This window comes from Pezoporus occidentalis, unplaced genomic scaffold (genome assembly GCF_034315485.1).
Source record: "Pezoporus occidentalis ecotype Australia unplaced genomic scaffold, CSIRO_AGI_Poc_V1 ctg78, whole genome shotgun sequence".
NCBI classification, from domain to species: Eukaryota; Metazoa; Chordata; class Aves; order Psittaciformes; family Psittacidae; genus Pezoporus; species Pezoporus occidentalis.
The window spans coordinates 744135-762617 of NW_026916137.1; the positions used below are offsets into that span (position 1 = coordinate 744135).

At 45.2% G+C, this 18483-nt stretch overlaps 1 protein-coding gene across 2 annotated transcripts in view; it reads left to right on the plus strand.

Annotated features, from left to right (window-relative positions):
* ABTB3 (ankyrin repeat and BTB domain containing 3) overlaps positions 1 to 18483 on the plus strand; it is a 170572-nt gene that overhangs the window by 103326 nt on the left and 48763 nt on the right. For both annotated transcript variants that reach the window (XM_062602739.1, XM_062602740.1), the window contains exon 3: positions 8095 to 8299. In XM_062602739.1, coding sequence (XP_062458723.1) covers positions 8095 to 8299 — 205 coding nt within the window. The remainder of the gene's footprint in view (positions 1 to 8094; positions 8300 to 18483) is intronic.

The following is an 18483-nucleotide window of genomic DNA, read 5'->3' on the forward strand; positions in this document are numbered from 1 at the left end:
CTTCCTGGGGGCCGAGCCAGAGTCTTATCCCCATGCAGGTGGTTTTCTTCCTCCAGGGCCTCTATCTCATGCTTCTGAGCCCACTCAGGTTTGATGATTAGAGGCAAAAGGCATCGCCTTGGTGGGTGGGGGATGCTGGAGCTCCAGTCCTCCATCAGCCTTTTGTGATATGCCACTGTATTGGCACAGGACTCCCTCACATACATCATCCTTGAGGTGCAGACTCCTCTTCACCCCTGAACTCCTGTGCATGACACCACACTTGGTGTTAAAAGAGCATTTTCCTTTCCTTAGGTTTGCAGTCCTCTCTGTTTCTGCTGTGCAGAGCACAGATGATCAGACGGGCCAGGGTGAGCACTCTTCAGCTGGCCTTTTCAGCCATGGGGGGCTCTTAAATTCAGAGTTTGAGCACATGGGTCTAGGTCAGGCCAAAGAAAATCTGGGAGCAGTGGTCCATAAGGCAGTAGCAGTCTCCAAAGGGAAGGCTCTGCGTTAGGTCAGGAGATGAATAGCTCATCTGAGTCAAAGCTTGTTTTGTTTGGAGTTGACATGGTTTAAGAGGAATCAAACACAAACATCATGCTTGCCACATTGGAGATTTTGAAGGTAATAGTGTTGGTATAATAGGTATGTGAACTTGAGAAGGTTTAATTATTATTGTGGCTTCTTCATGGAATGTATCCAGTGCCTAATTTCTCAGTCTTCAAAGGCTTTGCAAGCACTAAATCGCACACGAACGCTACTCTGTAATATAAATAGAAACTTCTTGTGACTGTGGGATAAGGGGAGATAAAAGGTTAGTGATCTGTGGGAGGCCACAGGGAAGCCACTGTCAGGAAATGGGCTGCTTGTATCCTGGTCCTCTCTTTTGGCACTGAATTCAGAGTTTGAGACCACAGCTCCTTCGTTTGCTCTTCTGTGGGTGAGACAGTTGGCTGTTAGGAAAAGAAAAGATTGCTGGGAGCAGCAAATTCACATAGGGGCATGGTATGGGCAAGTGGAGATAGCAGAGATGGGGAGGTTTCTGCAAGATGAGCTCAGTGGTGAATCTGTTGCATGTGGAATGCTCCACTGACTGTGGGTTATGGCACCCCAAATTCACCCACAGCCTCAGGCAGTTGGCTCTTGAATCTGGAATATACTATGTGCCAAGAATAGCATAGCTTTATGTCGGAAGTCACTTTGTGCTAAGAGCATTGTGCACAGTGAAATATGTACTAAACGCTTTATAGTGTGCATCCACCTAGCTCTTTGTGCGCTCCTTTCCAGGTATAGGTTGGTCATCTTGAGTTAGCAATGCAAAGACCTCCAATAAATCATTTGAGGAGAAGTTTCAGTCGAGCAGTTTTTGCTCAGCTCACTTTTGAAACATAAGAGATTGATGCAGCAGCAGAGGTACAGCAAACAGAGAGGAACAGCGTAGCTGAAATCAAGAGTGTAGGGATGGCTGGGGCGGCTGACTGAGTAGATGGCTGGAGGCGGTCTGCTGTGGTACAGGAGATACAGTTCAACTACTCGTGTTCACCCACATTCATGCACTTACAGGCATAGGCTGGTGTGAGATGTAGCAATGCATCTCTTCAGTGCAGACACCAGAGGAAACGGGGAGGTAGGAAGAGAAATGTAGCTAAAGTCTGGGAAGGATGCAGGATGGCCACGGCTACCAGGTAGCAGTCTGATAGGACAGACTGTGGTTTTATTATCAGGGTTATAAATCATGTTTTCAATATAGCCTCCCCAGAGCTGGTCATGAGCAAACACAAAGACTCAAGACTTTTATACTTAGGTGTGAAATGAGTCCATGTCAAGAAAGTGAGTTTGACACCTGGCTCACATGCTTGTAAAGGAGTAAACTTTGGAAAGTGCTGGCCATGACATGAAGTTGACATCTGGAGTGCAGTTCCCTGACCAGTTCTCTTCCTTTTCATGGTCTGGGCAGGATAAAGGAGGACATTAAGGGCTCTGAAGGGCAAGCGCAACCCTAGTCTACAGCTCTGCCCCCTCTTTGCTTGGGGATGATGTTCACTCAGGTAACACTGGTGCTGTCAACATGCAGGGCATGATTCCTGAGAGCAGGCTACACACACTGGAGTCATCGGCAGCTGGATGGATGATCAGACCAGCATTATCAGACTGATGGGTGCTACCTGCAGGGTGCTGCCATGCTAGAAACACAGCCTGCTGCTGCTTCACACGGTGTCCTAACAGGATGTGCTGTGGAGGGTGGGCTGCGATAGAAAGAGAGATCCTTTTCCCTCCTGTGCTTTAAAGAAAAGACATGGGCCAAAGAACTGTGTGACCTCTTTTTTGTGTGCAAAAAGATCATCATTAAGTTATTCTTGCAGTTTTAGGACATGTTTTTGTAACAAGAAAAACTTGAGGTAGGTGTCATAGGGAGTGGCCATGTAAGACCTCAGGGTTGTAGTTGGCCAGTCACACACCCTGCTGAATGTTGTATGCTGTGGAATTTTATCTCTCTGAAAGCAGTGAATCTGCTCATAGGCAGACATGATTGGACAATCAGGTCCATCATGACAGACCATAAAATCCCACAGGAAGCTTCTAAGAAGTAGGCATTGGGCATCTGCCATTTCCTCTTTCTTCCTTCTCTTTGCTTTTCTTCTTCCCCCTCCTCTCCCGCATCACAAAACTGGAAATGAATGTGCTATATTGTAAATATTTTTCTTTAAAATAGTAAAAGCAATGATAATAGCTTTTACTGAAGCCAAAAAGCCTTTGCTGGTGACTGTGGAGCAGGCTCCAGCTGTCCACTTGTGTGCTGCATGTTGTATATAATATACCATCCCCATAAAGACTGAAGAAGCTTAACTTTCCGTGTCACATCACATCTTTGGCTTGAAGTTGGTGAAGCTGTTCTTTAAATATTCATTATTGCCTTAAACCAGGCCTGTGTCACACCATGTGCATTATATAATATTTTCAATTTTTAAATCAAATGTATATGGACTTTGCACTCATGAACTGTGCTGAACTGACAGCAGCAGTGACGGGAAGTCCTGTTTTAGTTGCGGAAGGGGTGAAGTGTGTGGAAAGCAGCTATAGTGGCTGCTTTCCACACACTGGGGTATGCTGATGGTTTCATGGGTCCATTGCTAACCTGTGTGTGAGGCATGGTGTTCCTCCCCTGGGCTGACAAGCTCCAGTGTGGAGCTGCATTGCCAGAGCTCCTCCCCATCCCAATCCAGGGCTGCAAGGCAGTGCCAGCCTGGGGCTTGCTGCTGCCTTTGCTGCTCTCTGGGAGCCTGCTCTCCAGTTCTGGATTCCCAGAATCAGAATCAGCAACAAAAATATCCTCAAATATCCCCCACTTCGCTGTTCAGTTTGTTTTCTACGTGTCTACCGCATACAACGTGCTGTTTTCCTCTCCCTGTTCCTGCCAGCAGAGCAGTTTGTGCGTTGGCTTGTGTTGCATACATTACGGAAGTGTTTATTTGGCTTAAATTAAAAACAAAATAAAATTGGCAAGGCCTTTCGTCAGGCAGATCAGCTCCTCGGTCTGTTCTTCAGATGGGTTGCAGGCGGTGGTAGAAGAGTGTGAATGAGCCAGGGGGCAGTGAGGCAGGGATCCCCACCGAGACCCTTGTGTGATCCCACAGCCCTCAGGAGCCAGGTCCATGGAGTTAAAAGATCAACTGGGATTTTTTATGTTTTCTGGGTTTTTTTTGTAATGATGCACTCAGTAATTTATTGGCTTTTCAGATGCACTTAGTTGATACACTTGAGACATTTTCAGGTGCAGAAGAACCAGCAATGCTGTGAACGAGTAACCTTCCCTTGCAGAGCATTGCTGTACTGACCACATCTCTGACGAGCGGAGATGGCTGACACAAACTGATGGAGGGGGCTTGCCTTTCTGTGCTTAGCTACAAATTCAAGGTTGCCCTTTGTGTTCAGATATACCATAGCTTTTACAGCTGGCAATGAGAACTTGTATAGGTTGGGCTTCCCAGATGAGACCTGTGGCTGACTGCTGGAGACCAGACCAGCAAATCCCTTCATGGAGATGGTTTCACATCCATGGGCTTTGGGGTGCACTGGCCACGATCAAAGAGTGTTTCAACTCTTGGTATATTCTTTGGAAGAAAATGGAGAAGAAAAAACATATTAGCAAGGAAGAATAGAAGCAGCAAAATGTGGTAGGGATTGAAAACAACACACGTGCATCTCAAACCAGATGTTGACACTATACTACATTTTACAGAGTATGAATAAATACTGCCATACAGTGTGTGCGTGTGTCTGTCAGCTTCCTCATCTGTTCTTGGCACTGATCCTGGCACACAGTTTTTGCTCTGAAGAATGTACACCATAACTGGAGGAGGAAAAGGGCACCAGGGCATGCAGTGAATTGTCCGAGGTTACACTGTGGAATAAAATAGAGAGCAATCATTCCCATCCTGCTTCCAGTCCTCTGCCTGTTGGGTACCAAGGTCATAATGCAGCCTTTTATGCTTACTTACAGCCAGCCCCCTGTGAAGTTCAGTGCTTTATAGGTATTCATTATTTAAGCTTTGAATTATCTCTGATAGAGGAATGTTATAATAATTGTTAATATAGATACTATTTGAAATGTAACCAGAGATAATATAAGAAAGGCAAAAGCAAGATCTAAGCCAATCAGTTCTTGGTATAATGTGATTAAATGAGGTTTAAACATGAAAGGCATTAATACAGCTTTAATGGCATGAATCGGTTTGGGTTTTTTAAGAAGCAGTTGAAGAAACACAGCATAAAAGGGTGAACTCCTGGTCATACTGAAACGGATGGGAGCTTTGCTACTGATTCGAAAGAGGCTTGAGTTCCTCTAGCCTTGCATCAGCAGTGCTGCTGAGCTGCCTGCCCTGCCAACGTCATTCTTGCTGATGCTTTCCCTCCCTACTCACTGTGCAGCTTCCTCTGATGCTGGATGTGTCACTGAAGTTGCACTGGAGAAGTGCCTGGGGAAGAATGAAGATGAAGTAATGCTGCTGCCTGTATCTGGGCCTAAATGGCATCCTGATTTTTATTCATTGTTCAGTACAGGAGTCAGAGGTGCCTCTGTCTCAATCCACTGAAATGAGACTAGTCAGGTGCTTAATTTCAACAACACGCTTTAGTGCTGTAGTGGTTTGGGTCTGAAGAGTCTGAATTTAGTGCAGCTCCTTTTTCTCTGCTTTTGCAATTATTGTTAAAGCTGGATCTTGCAGCCAGCACTTCTATGCCGTTGTTTTGCCTTTTGGAGAAAAAGAGAGGAATTTACTTTTGTTGTCAGCAGTGTTGCTGGCAGTTAGATTGGCCAGTGCTAGTCTTGGCAGTGCACATCTGCTGTGACAGAGTGGGCCGAGGGAAGGGGATCCGGAACTCTCCTGCTGCTTCGAGGTGTCTGCAGTTAATTTGGGGCAAGACCAAGGAGTCACCTCTGAGGCACATCTGCTTCTGCTGCAGATCTGATCCTTCAGGCTTTCTGCATGCACAGTTTCTCCTGGAAATTATGAGAATGCAGGGCTACAAGATTGGTTCTATCATGACAATTTCCTGGCAGAAAGAAAAGACAGAAACTATTTTTAAATGAAAGCTTTGAATCTTTGAATCAGAAGAATATTGCAGAGTGCAGCAAAAAATTGTGTTAAACCCCTAAAATCATAGACTCGGCAGTTTTCTCATGCCAGTGGTTTTCTTCTCTCCATGGTTTTAAGGCTGTGATTTTCGAGGACTGGGCTGAGCATTTTTCAACAAGACATTTCTATTCTCTCTGGTGCACATTATCACAGCAGCATCATCATTTTCTGCGTGAGTCAGGTTAGAGAGGGGTGGTATGTGCTGTGGTGTGTTCGCAGGGATGGGGCTTTGCAGAAAAACCTGTAGCTCTGCCTTGCGCGCAGTCATTCCTCTGTAAGTTTGCCCAGGAGTTCATTATTGAGCTTTTATTTTTTTTCCCCCAGATTTGGTTTTATGTTCCTACCTCGGTGTACATTTTTAACTTTTTCTTCCAAGTTTCACTGCTCAGTGGTCACCTGGGAAAAGCAAATAAGAGAAAGTGTGTGACTTCTTCTTAACACTGAAAAATTATGTCCTCTTTTCCCCATCACTCGCTTTTGTATAGCTTAAGAATGACCCAAAGGGCTCTTGCTCAGGTTTTCATTTGAAACAAACCATCTGATTTGATCTGAGATCATTATTTTCCCCTAAAGCACTCTCAGAGTGATCTGAAAGTGTGAAAAAAGACAGTTTATAACCGCAATTGTTTCCTTACCTTTGATAGAGTGGTCACTAGTCAACAGAGGTAAAATTCACTGCCTCAGAGGGAGGCACTTTAGTTAATTAGTTACCATCAGTACTGTGCTAAGAGACTTCACTGCTGCTTTCCCATATATATTTGCCTGCTCATCTCACTTGCTGGCTTTACTGATCCTGGTCCGCATACTGTCTGTGACTTCCCATACCCACCCTGCGAGGAAGCACCCGGAACCACTTCTGTGGAGGGGAGACAACAAGCATCATTCTCTAGGGCCATTTTAGAATCATAGAATCACAGAATGGTTTTGGTTGGAGAGAATTCTTAAGATCATCCAGTTCCAACCCCCCTGCCATGGGCAGGGACACCTCACACTAGACCAGGTTTCTCAAGGCTCTGTCCAGCCTAGCCTTGAACCCTGCCAGGGATGCCGCGTTTACAGCTTCCCTGGGCAACCCATTCCAGTGCTTCACCACCCTCACAGTAAAAACCTTCTTCCTAATATCTAACTTGAACTTCTCCTCTTTCAGTTTAAACCCATTACCCCTTGTCCTACCACTACAGACCCTCATGAAGAGTCCATCCCCAGCATCCTTATAGGCCCCCTTCGGATACTGGAAGGTTGCTATGGGGTCTCCACGCAGCCTTCTCTTCTCCAGGCTGAACAGCCCCAACTTTCTCAGCCTGTCTTCATACCGGAGGTGCTCCAGTCCCCTGATCATCCTTGTGGCCCTTCTCTGGACTTGTTCCAACAGTTCCATGTCCTTTTTATGTTATGTTGAGGACACCAGAACTGCACACAATACTCCAGGTGAGGTCTCACAAGAGCAGAGTAGAGGGGCAGGATCACCTCCTTCGACCTGCTGGTCACGCTCCTTTTGATGCAGCCCAGGATACGGTTGGCTTTCTGGGCTGTGAGCGCACACTGAAGCCGGCCCATGTTCATTTTCGCATCAACCAGCACCCCCAAGTCCTTCTCTGCAGGGCTGCTCTGAATCTCTTCTCTGCCCAACCTGTAGCTGTGCCTGGGATTGCTCCGACCCAGGTGTAGAACCTTGCACTTGGCATGGTTAAACCTCATGAGGTTGGCATCAGCCCACCTCATAAGCGTGTCAAGGTCCCTGTGGATGGCATTCCTTCCCTCCAGGGTATCAACCGAACCGCACAGCTTGGTGTCATCGGCAAACTTGCTGAGGGCACACTCAATCCCATTTTCTGTGCTCTGGAAACCTTAGGGGCTGGGTGAGCCTACTTCACAGGTCTTGCTCTTTTGCTAACGTGAAGTTTTCCTGTGCTTTCAAATTGTAGTTTTGGTTGCATGTTTCTGATGCAGTCTTTTAGGAATTTTTCCCCCTTTTTTTTTCACCCACATGTCCCTTTGCACTCTTCCTTAGTGCTTAGTGCGTTACCTGACTGCCTCCTTCCTTCTTTCAAGGGGCTGGATTTCCCTGTCACTCTCTAACCAGGAGCATGCAGCTTTTGGTGCCACTCTGCATTGTTCTCACTGGTCATTTTTGGGGGGCTGTGGGGTGAGGTAGCTGTGTCACACACCCTGGCGTACCATCTCTTCTGGAGTGCTGAGATGGCATTGCGTACACATCCTGTTTGCAGGGAAACATCTTCTGCAAGCCTTTGGGAGCTTACTGGCAGCTTGGGTATGTCACACCACACCATGTAAACCACCAGGTGAAGTCCAGCCTGGTGATGAGCAATGCACTGGATCCAGTCCTACCCTTTGCCATTTGCACATGTGAGGTTAAACAGAAGGGAAAACCAACCCAGCGTGTCTTTTGGTTTGAAAACTCAGGGGAGAGGAAGCTGAAAAGCCTGGCATTCACCCAGCTTCTGCTTCTTTCCAGGCGACCTGGTGTCTCGAGCGATGCACCACCTCCAGCCTCTCAACGCCAAGCAGCACGGGAACGGGACACCAATGCACCAGAAGCAGGGTTCCTTCTATTGGGAGCCAGAGGCTCTGTACACCCTCTGCTACTTCATGCACTGTCCACAGATGGAGTGGGAAAACCCTAATGTGGAGCCGTCAAAAGTCACGCTGCAGACTGAGAGGTAAGAGCACTTAATGTCGTGGTGAAGACCTTTTGTTAATAAATCAACTTGGCTAGGTGATTGCTAATTACAGCTGGCGTGTGAGAGGCTGCGGAGTGGTCTGGTTTGGTTTAGGATCACCTCTTTGAAATCTGTTTCTCTCACCAAAGCGCTGCGTGGCTGAACCAATATATATCAAAAGTGACACCCAGTGGCTACATACAGCAAATTGGTTCCAGATGTGCACTCGGGAGAGATTTCCTTTTCCTTTCGTTGTTGCTCAGCTATTCTGTGTTTTGGAAAAGAAAATGAGAACTTCTATTTCTGGCCTAGCAGGTTTGGGTTTAAATGTGTTTTTTCTATGCGTTAATAGGGCTCAACAGCTGTGACTGGGGAAGTGGAAAATGAATAGAGTAGTGTGTGGAAAGGAGAGGTCGTTAAAAGATGCTGGGCTCCAGCCATGCCGAATACCCAGGCACAGGAGTAACCTGGGGAATGCCGTGGCCGGTGATGTGGCAGGCTCCGGTTGTGCTACTGTTGTCCCCACTCCAGAGATGGCCAGGGATGTTGAGACATGCTTGAGGCCCCATTGGTCTCAGAGTTTGCTGTAAGGTGAGAACAATATACCACTGAAGCCAGTGATGGGGTTACCAACACCGGCAGGCAGACAAGGTACCCAGCACAGGGCAGCTCTTCACCCAAGAAAGCAACCAGGACAGCCTGCTGGCCAGGAAAATAAAGCCATCTCCTGTCAGAAGCCCAGCAAGCCCTCTACTGATGCAAGCCTCCACTTGTGTGCTGAGGCACAGAATCACAGAATACTTTGGGTTGGAAGGAACCTTCAAAACTCATTTAGTCCAACCCCCCTGCAGTGAGCAGGGACATCTTCAACTAGATTAGGTTGCCCACAGCTACACCAATGCTATGCTATTTCCCTGCCATGCTTCTCCCCAGCTCTAAACCAGGCTTCCCCAGTACTGAGACAAGAGGACCAGCAGGTGCTTGGAGAGTGCTGGGTATGCATTTTGAGAATGGGTATCATGGTGATGCTGATGCAAGCTGTTTTTTCAAACTGGGCTCTAGATTTACATCCCAGTACATATATTGCACTATACATGTGTGCCAAACTGTCATCTGCATGTATGCCCTGAGAACTGCACATATAGGGTTTGCTTATTGTTTCAGTATGAGGTCTGCATCTCAAAAACAGCATTTGAGAATCTCATCATATGTGTAATTATAAATGGTATATAATATGATATCTTCATGGAAATACTTTTGTAATGATTCACAGAAAAGCATACAAGATGAAATTCTGGCATTAATAATGTTACTGGGAATTCTGCCATTTGCCTTTGGATGGCATTTTGTTTCTTTTCAAGTTTGGGTCGCTCCGTGGGCATGTTTGTTGCTTTTTGCTCTATTGTTCCCAAAGTATGAAAGAATCCAGAATTCTCTCTTTTTTCCAGATTAATTTTAATTTCATGGTTTGTCATACAGCGTTGTTATTGCAGAAGGCAAAAATTTGTGTCCAAGAGTGGTCAGTATGCACAAAAGATAACCAAAATTAGAAAATGCCCTCATTTGATCTATAGTCCCCATCCATGGGAGAAATGCCACTGGGACCAGTGGGAATATATATAAAAGTGAATAGGGCAGAGGCTCTGGTTTTGTAAGATTTCGGCAGATTTCTCTGTGAAAAGTGAAAAGGGCAGGGGAATATTTGAAAAATCACTTTTAACATTTGCTTTAATGGGTTTTCCTTTCTCTGAGGTCACCTTTATGCATGTTCTCTTGGTTAGAGCAGTTGAACCGGTGACTATTTAAAGTGATTGTTCTTCTTTGCTTTATTTTGAATACTCCATCTGGCAAGACATCTTCCTTTGGCAGGGCAGTGAACAACTGCGGTGTGCGGTTAGGGCCATAGCAAGTACTCAGTGTTATTGCCAAGAGCTTGTGGTCACTTTTGGAAGGAGCAGATATGTCTCCTGTTGCCTAATCAAGCATGCGTTAGTACTTAGTGCTGGAATGGGGGTGATGCAGGGTTAAGCATGAGCCTGGATATTTCCATGGGGTTGTGCTCTGGAGCTTCACCAGACGGATGTAACCATCCTGTGCTGCAGAAAGGAGAGTGGTGAAGCTGACTTCTCTTTAGTGCTGTGAGGAGCATGCCTAACCATTTCCCATCAGTTTTTTTTTTTACATGCAAGCATGCTTTGTGGTCCATTACTTATTTATGATGGTTTTGGTTTCCATGATAGTTTTTGTGTGTTGCAGGGAAGTGGGTTTGTTAAACATGACTTTTTCATATGCAGAATATTTGCCAGCTTTGTGCTATAGCTATACGTTGTATTCTGTCCCTTCTTCTCCAGCTGTGTCAATTGGTTTTATGTTGAAAGAAGCCCAGAAGGAAGCAAGGAGGTCCAGGCATCTTTCCCCACCCTTGGCCTCTCTGTATCCCTGCTGGTGCAGAGAAGCCAGGAATACATAGATCTGATTGTAGGCAGTATTCCCATGAAATGGGGATTGTTCGTGGCTTATATGAAGCCAAACTGGCTGCTGTCTTGGCTCCCTCCTCTCTGACCATGCAGGCCCAGGGTTGAGAGTGTTGTGGGATGCAGCCAGAGAGCTTTCCCGCTGCTTGCAGGGCTTGGGTGGCTCCATAAGAGCTGTTCCTGTCTTTCCCACCCATTTCCAGCCCACCTGGACTGCAGTTTTGAACCAGGTTGACTTAAGAGGCTGCAAAGGCTCTGCATGTTCTTCTGTGGAGGCTGGATATGGGAGGGAAACTGGTGTGGCGGCGGTCCCGTCTGGCTTAGCACTTTCTAGCACAGAGAGTGGTACCTCCTCCAAAGTCTTGGGGGACACATAAATGGGATGTTTTCATTTGAATAAATCTGGCTCTTTTTTTTCTAGGGAGTGTTTCTTTGTATTTGCTCTTCAGGGAGGTAAAGAAATGAGATTGCAGTGTATTTTTAATAGTGTTTGTCTTTACATAAAATAAAAGGGAAAAATGATTATACACTGAAGCTCTTGCTTGGGGGGGTGGGGGGGATGGCTCCTTCCATGGGAGGTGAAGGTGGTGGAAAGTGGCCAGGATTGCTCAGAAAACCTGGAAAATATTCCCCACTTCCTAAGCGCCAAGAAACTCAACCATAAGATGGATATGTGACACCCTGCTACCCCAAATTTATATTCTTCTTTCAATCTGGTCACTTTGGAAGAAACACTGATTTTTTGGCTGTGTGCAGCACCAACACAAGGTAGTCCTGCTGGGGTGGGTTATCTAATGGCCCCAGGTACCATGTAGACAGCTATTCTGGTAGCATGGAGTTACAGGCAGGGGTTTGGACCAGTCTGTGGGGAATGTAGACAGCTATTTTAGCAGGCATGAAGGTACAGGGAGCATGTGGGGTAGACTTGTTTGTGGGGTTCTCCTTTCCAGGCATGACATGATGGAGGCATTTCTCTTTGTGCCAGGTATTGCCTGCAAAAGCACTGCTCCCTCTGCATGCAGGCAGCTGTTTTCTTTATTCGTTTTCCCTGGAATTAGAAATAAAGGAATTGTAGATGAAACCACTTTTGCCAAGATATCTTTCTTGCTTGCTGCTTCTGGTTTAATAAAAGGATCTGTCTCATGGTTGTGTTTTGCTTCTCAGCCTCTATAACACTTCCAAAATTATGGCAAGTAATTTCTTAAGGACCGGAAAGCGCAAATCTGTAGCTGCAGATTTGTGTGATGTTTTTTTCTGTAAGTGGTTCCTTACCCACTTTTATCCACAGCTATATTGACAGAGTCCTCATTACTTCCTAACTCTCCATGTTCCCCATTAACAACTCATTGAGAAGCAGCAGCTCAGCAGCTCAGCCGGTCCAGAACCACTCATTAATTCTGCACACAGGCAGCAAAGTTCCTTCTCCACCGCTTCCTCTGCTGCTCCACCTTGGAGGAGCATTAACTCCCTGTACTAGAGTACAGAGGAAGCAGAGTGCTTCCTCTGCCGCTCTGTTCTGGGGGAGCATTAGCTCTCTATACCACCCCGCAGCTTTTAGCTTTTCTCCTCAAATCTTCATTGAGTTGATGGGGATGTGTCTGGTTCTAACCTTTGTTTCACTTTTCCCTCACTACTTTTCCCTGTATGTGGAGCAATCCCTTTGGAAACTCCCATCGGCAATTGCTTGCTTTTTATTTTCGTGCCTGCCTTCCATGTGGACACACACAAAAATATGCATGTCCCTTACGCATGCACACATGCAAATTACAGCCTGTAGTCACTGATGATTAACAGAAAGGTTTGGGGTTATTGTCTGAATTTTGGTTCGTGCTTTGGATACTTATTAGTGTACCTGGTTAATTAATGTGAGGAGTGCTCCACTACTATAAAATAAATTGAACCCTTTCAAAGCATCTTCATAACTGGTACATGTCTGTAGTACAGATTATACCCATTGAACAATTTCAGTAAGAAGGTAGCTAGGAAAACGTGTCTTTGATTTAAATTATTATGTGGTACAAACTCCATGGATAGGGCAGTCTCCAACAAAGGCCCACAGAGAGTGGAGGGAATGATGGGGAGTGCTGATGAAGAACAGGTAAAGCACTAGCACTGGGAATGTGGAAATCCTGCTATGAAACCTGAATGAACCTAGCAGCCTATACCTGAAGAAGGGGTATGCTGCTTGATGTGTCAGTATGGCATAGCCCCATATAACCCTATATATTTTTATCCACCGTCTAATGGAAAATTTCACGTGGTAAAACCATGACTTTGCTGAACTCAGAGTTACACTGGAGTTGATATGAATGGGAACTACTGAAAAGAAATCCCAGATCCATCTTTACATAAATCCTCTAGGTTTGCTTCCTAAGTATCAAACTTACCACTCTTTAATGATCCCTTCAGAAATGGTGTTGGCAGCTGCTTGCAGCATATGAGATAGCACATGTTATGAGAAATAATTCAGGCAAGTATTCATAGCTCGACTGTCAGATGCCATATACCCTTTCTGGGCTAGGACTGTATTCTACATCTATAGACTTATGCTGTCCATGGGATGGCTAGAGGATATTTTAAATAGAGAAATTGCCTGCAGCACTGCGACAACAGCGCATTACTGGGGCCGTTCTGCGCCATGCTCCCAACGCTGACGTCTCTTCAGGAATTTATGCCACAACCAGCCCTGTCAAATCTGATGTCAAAACTGGCTGTGAAATATTTTCCTGTTGTGGTTGCTGGCTGAGTCATCACTTCGACTCGGTTGTGTTTCAAACTTTGGTCATTAATATTTTGAACGCAGGAGAGGCAATAGCAATGGTGCATTCAAATGCTGGATGCAAGTTTAAAACCCATGACTTGCAGATTGCCTTGTGAAGACTCTGGAGCACTGATGTCTTGTAGAATCATAGAATGGTTTGGTTTGGAAAGGACCTTAATGATCATCTAGTTGTCTTGGTACAGAAAAGCAACTCCCCCTGCCTAGGCAAGTCTCATCAAGGGTTGTGCAAGAGCAATGAGATTTGTTCCTTTGGCCTGAACAGAATGTAGAATTGGCTTTTTCAAAGGTCTTCTACTTGGGTTACCCTTAGCTTTGTTTCTGGGGCAGCAGAGGAGCTGCTTAGGGATAGCTGCATGGACTTGGGTGGTGCTCCAGTTGGCACCACTGGGTCCCTGGGTGGGATTGAGACTGGAAGCTTTTTGAAGGCATCAGAAAATAATTGCTCTCTCTGAAGACAAGTAGCTTATGTTGTAAATATAAACCAGGAGTTTTGCAGCCCAGAAACCCATCTGAAATGTGTGATAAACATTGGAAAAAACATGCTTTTCTATCCTCCAATAACACTAAAAGCGGACTAGAATTGCATATATGGTTTCATCATGTGCTCTAAATCAAAACTGTCGGAACTGAGGATGCTTTTCAATTTCTATATTGGAATTTTCTGTAAAAACCATTCATGAAAACATAACTAATCAAACCAATGAAATCTTTTTATGATGTTAAAGTTGCTGACTCATATCTGCAAGCAGAAACATCTCTCTGCCTTTGTTTAGATAGGCTTTTTCTTGTAAAAGTACAGTCTTACGTTTCTCAGGAGCACCGTTAATTCTTTCTTGTTCGTTTTTGCAATTGCACACAGCAGTGACCTGCATGCAGTGCTTTGGCTACCATTGCCATGAAGGTTTGCAGTCACCACTCCTTGGCTGGAGTGATTGGAGAAGCTCAAGACTCACCACAGCAATAGCTAAAGGATTCTGCAAATAGAAATCTCTGAAGCAATTGTCGTAATTGAACTGTATAGAACATGTTTAAGGTAGAGCAAAGTCAGATCTCTATAGCTGTGTCCACAGCTGGTGAAACTGAGGGGTGGACAGCAGAAGGCAGCTGTGGGAATTCACAGCTGAGTAGGATTAGCCCTCAGGAGTTTCTCCATTTCTGTCATGATGCAGACCATCAAGCTGGTCCTCTCTGTAAAAGTTGATTTAATATATGCATGAGCGTGTGTGTGTGTGTGTGGTGGGGCAAGGGTTTGGTATCAGAAGAAGAGCAATGTGGAGTGCCTCTACATTTCCCCCATAACATCTGCATTCCTGATGAACCATTTTGTGTTTAGAAGTGCCCCAGAGACATCGGTCCTGAGAAAGACAAGATACAGGTTTGATGTCCAGTTGGGCAGGAAGGGGTTGTCAACCCCACTGAAAGGAGGGTGCCAGAGAGAGGCATGGGTGGGAGCCAGTGTGGACCTGCCACATGTGAGGGTGATGTGGAGAAGGACAGAAGTACATGTGATAGACTGGACTGGGGAGTAAGGCAAGCAGCTGTCCCTTGTGCAGGGTGCCAGCTGGGTATTGTCTGCAGATCTGCACAACACAGGAACTCCTGGCTCCCTAAGCTATCCCAAAATAGATGCAAGAGGGGCACTGGGCAGCAGGAAGGAACAGGAAGGAATGCTATGTGAAGAGAGGAACCAGGGATGTGAGAGTTTGTGGAGCATTCATAATTCTTTTCAAGTAGGGACCTGGGTAGGGCATGCTTCAAGAGGAGCTGTCTGTCCCCTTGCTGAGGACTGGGGAGATAACACCCGGAAGGGACCAACCCTTTGGAATCTGCTTTTTGCTTGCCTCCCCCATCCTTCCTCCGCTTCCCAGCTCTTTTGCGTGGGATGGAGATTGCTCTGTGCAGAGATCTCTCCTGCATCCTGATCTGGCATGTTTTTCCCGTTAGATGACAGCTCAGGAAAACACAAGCCAGTGCCAAAACCCATCTTTTTTTGGGATATTACTTCAGCTCATGCTTAACTTTGAACCTCAGTAAATTAAAGAGGATGGGAGCATGAGTTTAAAGTTAAGTGCAGGTATAGAGATGGGCTAGAGGCTCACTGACTCACACCCTGGTAAGGTGCTTCTGCAGCAGTTGTGCTGCTCCTGACTTCCTTCAGGCAGTCAAGCCCAGCACGTTCTTACCATGGTTAGGTTAATTTAATTAAGATATGCACTTCCAAAGCACATAACTGGTGACTTATCTGCTGTGTGTCTGCTCTGGAACATGAAAGTACCAAACTCTTCTGGTTGTTGTCTGCCTTTGTACCAGAGATAAATCAGTGTATTGATGCAATGCATTAGCCTAACCCATTTTCACACAGTGTCATTTGAAAAGTGAAATGTTTCTTGCTGATGTCACATTGTCCTGTGGGTTATCACACCCCTATAGCTTTGTGTTCCTTTTTCTTCTTTGGCACACAAACAGTATTTAAAAAAGAAAAAATCCCCTTCATGTGGTGCATAGACTCTTGGAGGGTATTTTTAACCTATTGCACTCAGCCATATTTGGTTCTCTTCTCATAATACAAATTCCCTGACATGCTCAGATATGCAGTTGGGATTTTTCTTTTCCCTTTGGAAAAAGGTAGGTATTGTGAACAAACCTCACATCCTCATGTAGGGGCTGAAATTGGCCTTTAGAAAAAATTCCCCTGCCTCTTCAGAACACTGATTCTCTTCCCTTTAGGGACTTACTGCACCAAAGAGCTACGTTCGTTTCCATTTCTCTGTTGAAGTTTGCAAGATGAGGAAAGGAAAAAAAAATGCAGTTTTATAGTGCATTTATCACAGTTCCTGTGAATAATTTATTTGCTCTGCTCCTCACTGTGGTGAGGGCAGATTTTGTGCTGGGTGAGCTTCTGACCTGCACAAGAGGAGGAGGAAGCATGATCCCCAACCTAAGACCCCAGTTCAGCCATAGCCCTCTGCTTTTCCCTTCACCCAGCACATGTTATAGAAAGGTTCCTTACAAGCCTATCTTAATTTCTCTGGTCCAGACCATGTTTGCTCTTGCAAACCGTAACCTAGAATTGAATTTCCCTTTCCTTGCACCAGGTTCTGTAGGTAGCTATATGCATTTTTACACTTCCAGTGTGATTTGCAGCTCCCTTTCGGCTGTTTGCTCAGCAAGTGATGAAAACAACTCCCACCGATCACTTGTCCCCAGCTACTTAACGCTGAGAGAGTGTCACTTCTGCTCTCACAACACATGTCACAGGTGACCTGGGAAGCAGGTCGTCTTCCAGGAGCAGATACACCCCTGCTTCTCCCTCCTCTGACTGCTGCTATCATCACGACAAATTAGGTGGGTTATAGAAGTCGTTTCACAGAACTGTGGGGGAAGATGCTCTGTCCTTATCTACCTCCTTATGTGGTCATGGCAGATCTGGGGAGAGCAAAAAGCCTTGGACGGAAATGCAGCCTGGTCTTGAGGTGATGGATAGAATAATGATGAAAGTGGCAAATTGGCTAAAAATGTCATATTTCAGAAAGAGGTTGCTCATTTAAGATCCCATGAGATCTGGGGGCCAGGCATCCTAGGGAAAGTTAGTGGCCTCAGGGCTTCACTATCCTCTGGCACTTCTGAAATATCCCTCCTCAAGAGTATTAATATCAGAGCTGTGTAAAATCAAGCCTTCAGAAGAGAAATGAATGGCATAAAGAGCTATAAATAGGAAAATGATATTCCAGAATTAACATCTTCTTAAATAACTTTTCTCCTTTTCTGGTAAAGTTATATATTTAAAATGTAAAGTATTTGCCTACTGGGCACCTAATCCACTCTTTTTTTTTCCCCTTTTTCTATGAAAAAGGACTGCAGAAGGAAAGGTGAAAAAGGGAAAGCAATATTGAACGAAAAGGAGCAGGAGAAGGGAAGGGAGCAAAAGCAGGGAATGGTGCTGCACTAATAAGAACATTTCCAATATTAGAATGATATACTGAGCTAATAAACAGAAGGAATATGCAGTTAAAGAGGATGGGGAAAGGAAGCCACATAGGGAATGAGGCAAAAGAAAAAGATTCAGAAGAAGGTAAGAGCAGGTTAATTGCAGACATTCCTTGAGGACAGTAGTCATTTACTAGTTTCATATCTTTTTTGTTGTTGTCAATGTTCTATCAGTGTGTTAAAATACCAGTGTAGCCATGGTATTTACTTTACAGGGTGGATGAAACAGTCTCATTGTGTCCCCGTATTTTTCAGCAGTCCTTTCTAATCACAGGACTTTCAGCACAGTTTTCAAGTAACTCTTGGACAGAAATACTGATTTTTAATGATTTTACAATTTTTAGAATTTTATAGTATATTGTTATAAAGAGGGGTTTCTCCTTTAAACCTTTCCGCATCCCTGCCCCACACAGACTTTGTCTCCTGTGTACAGCTGTGGAGGAGACACCCATTTTGGACACCCCAGCTGGGTGTTGAAGCAGATAAAAACCCTGTTGAGGACAGAAGGGCAGTAGCTACAGCCTTCATTGCTCTGGGGATTTTATCCACCTTGATCTAGCAGGCAGTGACCTTCCAAGGTGTTCAGCTGCAGATGTTTTCATTTATTTTATCTGCAAGCTAGGGCTAGTTTTTGTTTAAAGTTTGGCTTTTTGCTCTTGGTCCCCAAATGGTTTTTGGCATAGATGAAACAAACTGTATGTTGTGCGTTTTATCCAAGGCTTGGGCAGCTCTTGCTAGGATGCAGCGCTGTCTAAGACTTGTGAAGGACCACATCTTTGATAGCATCCATGCTTTGCTCAAGTGGCGGCTGTGGCTCACTCCCGCCACCCACTCTGGGGGCAGTTCTGTGTATTTTTGCTCAAGTGTCAGAACAGTTGGTACCCAGAGGTATAGCAGTTTGATGCCGCTTAAAGTGAAACAAACCATTCTAATTTCTGATG